Source organism: Sesamum indicum, linkage group LG7 (genome assembly GCF_026168435.1).
Source record: "Sesamum indicum cultivar Baizhima isolate 11 linkage group LG7, ASM2616843v1, whole genome shotgun sequence".
NCBI classification, from domain to species: domain Eukaryota; kingdom Viridiplantae; phylum Streptophyta; class Magnoliopsida; order Lamiales; family Pedaliaceae; genus Sesamum; species Sesamum indicum.
In genome coordinates this window covers 1,632,078-1,638,948 of record NC_142663.1, presented here as the reverse complement: position 1 = coordinate 1,638,948, position 6,871 = coordinate 1,632,078, and the positions used below count along the sequence as shown (strand labels likewise).

General features: G+C 35.6%; 1 protein-coding gene across 1 annotated transcript; it reads left to right on the top strand.

The window, feature by feature from the left end:
* Positions 1-335: 335 nt before the first annotated feature.
* Positions 336-1,811, top strand: LOC105159304 (uncharacterized). Its single transcript, XM_011076315.1, has one exon. It carries the CDS (start codon positions 336-338, stop codon positions 1,809-1,811), a length of 1,476 nt encoding a protein of 491 aa, XP_011074617.1.
* The last annotated feature ends 5,060 nt before the right edge of the window (positions 1,812-6,871 follow it).

Genomic DNA, 6,871 nt, shown 5'->3' with positions numbered 1-6,871 from the left:
AAATTATGAATAATTGTTATCTTTGCATCTATAATCAACCGTGGAATTAAGCATGATCCTGTCTTTAACTGGAATACTCTTCTCTTATATTTATCTCTTCTAATTTTATGAGCTTTTTTGGTTTTATTCTTCTTCACAATCAAAACTCCCCCTAATTATTTTCGTTTTTGAAGGAATTAATTTAAAACCAATCTCTGTTGAATAGACCCTACTCACACAACTACAAAAGTGTTCATAGGAATTATTTTTGGTGGATTCGACACTCATCAAATTTTGGCACCGTTGTCGGGGATTGGTGTCTTTAAATTAATTTCTTTTTCTTGTTACTTGATTTTATGCCACGTCCTTCTCGTACAGGTAAACTTGTATTTGACCCAGAGATCGAGAAAACCGCTCGTACACTCCGAAAAGAAACCAAGCAACACAAGGAAGAGGCTTCTACTTCTTCCTTACCAGCAACAGATTTTGAGTTAGACGTGTCCACGTCTAACAACTTTAAAGACGAAGTCATGGCCCACAATCCCGAACGAACGATCAAAGAGTTGACTTCGCTCGACTTAAATCAACAACCACTCTGCATTGAATATCCTAATTTAAATGTTGATTTTGAACTTAAATCCGGTCTCGTCCACTTACATCCCATTTTTCGTGGCCTTGCAGGTGAAGATCCACACAAACACCTCAAGGAATTTCATGTGGTGTGTTCCAGCATGAGACCTCAAGGAGTCACTGAAGAACAAGTCAAGTTAAGGGCCTTTCCATTCACATTGGGCGACAAAGCAAAAGATTGGTTCTACTCCTTACCTTCGGGATCTATTATTAGTTGGAACGAGCTCAAGAAACAATTTCTTGAGAACTACTTCCCCGCTTCAAAGACTACGAACATCCGAAAGGAAATAAGTGGAATACGCCAATTCTCTAGTGAAAGTTTCTATGAGTATTGGGGGAGATTCAAGCAATTGGTGGAGAGTTGCCCTCATCACCAAAATCCCGACCATTTTCTAATTCAATATTTTTATGAAGGGTTGTCTGAGGCAAACAGAAGCTTGGTGGATGCAGCTAGTGGAGGTGCTTTGTATGACAAAACTCCTACTGAAGCACGCAAGCTAATCACAACCATGGCGGCTAATAATCAACAATTCGGTAGTAGAAACGACAATCCCCCACGAAGGATAAACGAGGTAAGTACTTTTATTGATGAACGTTTAGATAAACTTACTTCTCTTATTGAAAAGTTTATAGGGGGAGGCATTCAACAAGTCAAGACTTGTGGGATATGTACATCTTTGGGTCATTGCACCGACGCTTGTCCTACACTTCAAGAAGAATCAACCGAACATGCTAACGCCGTTGGTGGAATTTTTGGGCAACAACAAAGGAGACACGACCCATTTTCCAATACCTATAACCCTGGATGGAGAGATCACCCAAATTTGAGGTATGAAAATCAACCTCAAAACTTTCAAAGAGTTCCACACCAACAACCACCACCACCACCTCAAACCAATCCCAATAATAGTATGTCCCTAGAGGATATCGTGAAGACACTCGCCTTGAACACCCAACAGTTCCAACAAGAAACCCGCTCGAGCATACAAAATTTGAAATCCCAAATGAGCCAACTGGCCTCCTCCGTCAGCCGCTTGGAGTCTCAAGATAAGTTTTCCTCCCAAACTATTATTAATCCTAACCAAAACGTTAGTGCTATTACCTTGTGCAGAGAGCTACAACTCAAAAATAGCACTAGGCGTAGGCATGCACAGCAGGACAAAACAGAGGATGCACTCGAAATTCTTCCAAAAACAAGCTGAAAAATCCAACCTAGTCAGTGAGGAAAGTCCCAAGGTGTTCATACCCAAACCTCCCTTCCTAGAGAGATTGGCCAAGTCCAAAGAGGAGGAAGAGGAGAAGGATATCCTTGAAACATTACTCAATGTTGAGGTAAATATTCCCCTACTCAATGCAATTAAACAAGTACCTGGCTATGCAAAATTTCTCAAGGAATTGTGCAACAACAAATCTAAATTGAGAGATAATGAAAGGTAAGCATGGGAGAAAATGTATCTGCCATTCTTAAAAAAAACGACCTCCTAAATGCAATGATCCAGGTACGTTTTGTATTCCTTGCAAAATTGAAAAGATTGGAATAGAAAAAACAATGTGTGACTTGGGTGCTTCTATCAATATTATGCCTCTTACCATTTATGAATCATTAAATGTTGGCGCATTGAAAGAAACGGGGGTTATTCTTCAACTTGCCGATCATTCTGTAGTTTACCCCAAAGGAGTTCTTGAGGATGTACTTGTGCAAGTTAATGAATTAGTTTTTCCTGCTGATTTTTATGTGCTTGATATGAAGGAAGATATTTCTCCCAATTCTACATCCATCTTGCTAGGAAGACCATTCCTTAAAACCTCAAAAACCAAAATTGATGTTGGTGCCGGAATACTCTCTATGGAATTTGATAATGAGGTTATGAGTTTTAAAATTGGTGGTGCCATGAAATATTCTAATGATGTGCATTCTATTTTTCTGATTGATTTTATTGGTCCTTTAGTGCAAAAAAATGTTATGTTCGATGGTGGAGGAACATTTAAGACAACAATTACCAAAAGCCTCACCTCGAATCCAGGAGCTTACAAGAATAAAGTCTTTCATGATAAAATAAGTTCGAGGAAGAAGTCATATATGGACCGCCAAGTTATCCTAAATCCACACCATCACCGGGTGCATTACATTGAAGAAGTGGATTTAGAGCGTCTAACTCATTTAAGTTGAGACACAACAACGTCTAGCCAAAGACGTTAAAGAAAGGCGCTTCTTGGGAGGCAATCCATGTCCTTTTATTTTTCTCAATTGTTTATTTCTTTCTTCTTGTGAATGCTGTTATACCACTAAAATCGATTTTTGCACGTAAAAAGGTATGAGCATCCACAAGGAACTCTTCCTCTCATCCAAGGTTTTACAATTCTCAAGCTCTTGCAGTTACCCCCGAATCACTAAGGGACGTTCTCTTTCTCCCTTTTCTCTTATTTTATCTTCCTAGATATGCATGCTTACCACATTGGGGACAATGTGGAATTAAGTGGGGGGAGGGTGTTTTGATTGCTTTGATAGAAAATGAGTCTTGGTAGATTAATTATTTTGATTGATGCTTGTTACCCCTTCCATAATTGTTGAAGCAAATATCACTGTATCTTGTTCTCACACTAGCTTTATGATCAAATACTTAGGTTAATCAAGTAATAATTTGGCAATGTGTGATAAGGATGTGCATCTAATGACTCCTAAACAACTTACGGTTAAGAACTTATTTTTGCAAATGGTGATTTAATTTGAAAATTGAATGTGGAAAATTGGTGGACATAACCTACCTAGAGAGGAATTTTGAGCCTATACACTCATAAAAATCTACAATTTTTCTTTTCTCGAGAGATAATGCTTCATGATTTTGTCTTCCTAGAACTTGTTTTGAACCATATCGAGGCCACATCTTTATGCATACACAAATTTGTAGTTATTATTACGCTTAGCAAATTTACCACACAAATTCTTGGGTCTAGACCAACGTTCGGGTCATGTTTCGTAGAATTCTGAAAACGTTCAAAATTTAGCTGTTTTGCGCGGTTTTATTAGAGCAAGTTCGTTTCTCTTTAATACAAACTTGTAGTTATTATTACACTTAGCAAATTTACCACACAAATTCTTGGGTCTAGACCAACTGATAGGATCGCATTTTGTACTTATTTTATATAATATTTTAGCTTATTTTGTGACCAAATGCTCCTAATTAGATATTATTTTGCAGCATTAGGATAAAAGAAATGGAAAATGAAGAAAAGCACCAAAATAGAAATTCAAATAAGACTCAAACTCAATTTTTGGCAAGAGTTTGGAGCTGCTTGGACTACCTCTGATGAAAGAAGAGTTTAACTAGGATTATAATTTTATCTCTATAAGTCTTTTAGTTCAACTAGGAATCTACTTCTAATCCTAGTAGAACTAGGTATTTAGTTATTATAAATAGGTGATATAATTCACTTTAAGAGACAACTTTTGAACTCTTCTATTTCTCTACGTTTTTATAATATTTTTTTATTTTGCTTTTCAAGCGTTCTTCCATTAGCATGTCTAGCTAATTCCCTTATTTCGGTTGAAGACTTGGTGAATGCTTAAACCCAACGAGTTGTGAGATCTAATTTATGGTTTCTACTTTTATTCATATTGGTATTTGTGTTGTTCTCTGTGCTTTTATTACAAATAATCTGATTCATTGTCAAGAATATTTGTCTAGCCAATTGAACTTGCAAATCCGTAATTGTTTGTTTAGTTCAATAACTAGTGGTAACACAACATAATTATTATGTAGAAGTTTTCGATTATGTTGTGGGGAATGCACAATCTAACTTAAATAAATTCTCGTAGGAATTTATTGGTTAGAATTGGGCCTTTCTAATTCTTAATGCTGTTGGTAAATTAAATCTTGAGGACGTTCCCTAGGTTGTTTACTGATTAGGAATTTAGTCAATGGACGTTCCTTGACTATCCACAAGGTAAGGAAAGGTGAGGTCGTTAGGTCGTACCAATGGCAATAACCAATTTATCAAATTATGAATAATTGTTATTTTTGCATCTATGATCAACCGTGGAATTAGCATGATCCTGTCTTTAACTGGAATACTCTTCTCTTATATTTATCTCTTCTAATTTTATTACCTTTTTTAGTTTTATTCTTCTTCACAATCAAAACTCCCCCTAATTATTTTCGTTTTTGAAGGAATTAATTTAAAACCAATCTCTGTGGATTCGACCCTACTCACACATCTACAAAAGTGTTCATAGGAACTATTTTTGGTGGATTCGACACTCATCACCAATGTTTGGGTCAAGTTTCGTCGAATTCTAAGAACGTTCAAAATTTAGCTGTTTTGCACGGTTTTATTAGAGCAATTTCATTTCCCTTTTTTACAAACTTGTAATTATTATTACGCTCAGCAAATTTACTACACAAATTCTTGGGTCTAGACCAACGTTTGGGTCAAGTTTCGTCGAATTCTGAGAACATTCAAAATTTAGCTGTTTTACACGGTTTTATTAAAGCAAGTTTGTTTCCCTTTTATACAAACTTGTAATTATTATTAAACTTAGCAAATTTACCACACAAATTCTTGGGTCTAGACCAACATTTGGGTCATGTTTCGTCAAATTCTGAGAACGTTTTTAATTTAGCTGTTTTGCACGGTATTATTAAAGCAAGTTCGTTTTCCTTTTATACAAACTTGTAGTCATTACTACGCTAAACAAATTTAGCACACAAATTCTTGGGTCTAGACCAACGTTTGGGTCAAGTTTTGTCGAATTCTGAGAACTTAAAAAATTTAGCTAGTTTGCACGGTTTTATTAAAGCTTACGCTTAGCAAATATACCACACAAATTCTTGGGTCTAGACCAACATTTGGGTCAAGTTTCGTAGAATTCTGAGAACGTTCATAATTTAGATGTTTTGCACGGTTTATTAGACCAAAATTGTTTCCTTTTTATACAAACTTGTAGCTATTATTAAGCATAGCAAATTTATCACACAAATTCTTGGGTCTAGACCAACGTTTGGGTCAAGTTTCGTAGAATTCTGAGAATGTTCAAAATTTAGATGTTTTGCGCGGTTTTATTAAAGCAAGTTCGTTTCCATTTTATACAAACTTGTAATTATTATTACGCTTAGCAAATTTACGACAAAAATTCTTGGCTGTAGACCAATGTTTAGGTCAACCTTCATCGAATTTTGAAAACGTTCAAAATTTAGAAGTTTTGCACGATTTTATTAGAACAATTTTGTTTCCCTTTTATATAAACTTGTAGTTATTATTTAGGTTAGCAAATTTACCACACAAATTCTTGGGTCTAGACCAACGTTTAGGTTAAGCTTCGTCGAATTCTAAGAACGTTCAAAATTTAGCTGTTTTGCACGGTTTTATTAGAGCTAGTTTGTTTCCCTTTTATACAAACTTGTAGTTATTATTAAGCTTAGCAAATTTACCACATAAATTCTTGGGTCTAGACGAATATTTTGGTCAAGTTTCGTCAAATTCTAAGAACGTTCAAAATTTAGCTATTTTGCGCGGTTTTATTAGAGCAAGTTTGTTTTTCCTTTTATACAAACTTGTAGGTATTGTTATGCTTAGCAAATTTACCACACAAATTCTTGCGTCTAGACCAACGTTTGTGCGGTTTTATTAGTGCAAGTTTGTTTTCCTTTTATACAAATTTGTAGGTATTATTACGCTTAGCAAATTACCACACAAATTTTTGCGTCTAGACCAACGTTTGGGTCAAGTTTCGTCGAATTCTGAAAACGTTCAAAATTTAGCTGTTTTGCACGGTTTTATTAAAGCAAGTTCGTTTCCATTTTATACAAACTTGTAATTATTATTACGCTTAGCAAATTTACGACAAAAATTCTTGGGTCAAGACCAACGTTTGGGTCAAGTTTCGTCGAATTCTGAGAAAATTTAGCTGTTTTGCACGGTTTTATTAAAGCAAGTTCGTTTCCCTTTTATACAAACTTGTAGTGATTATTACGCTAAACAAATATACCACACAAATTCTTGGGTCTAGACCAACGTTTGGGTCAAGTTTCGTTGAATTCTAAGAACGTTCAAAATTTAGTTGTTTTACATGGTTTTCCGGGAAAGGTAAGTTGCATTAAGTACAAAATAAAGAAAGAAAATAAAGCAATTCGATCAACCAGCGGTGTTTCCCTTGACAGGCCATGGGACACGCCTCTAAATAAAGCACGTGTACTGATCTATCTAGGCAAGATGACGCTATGCATTCGTTGTCTAGTATCCTCGACTATTACTAACGCTATGG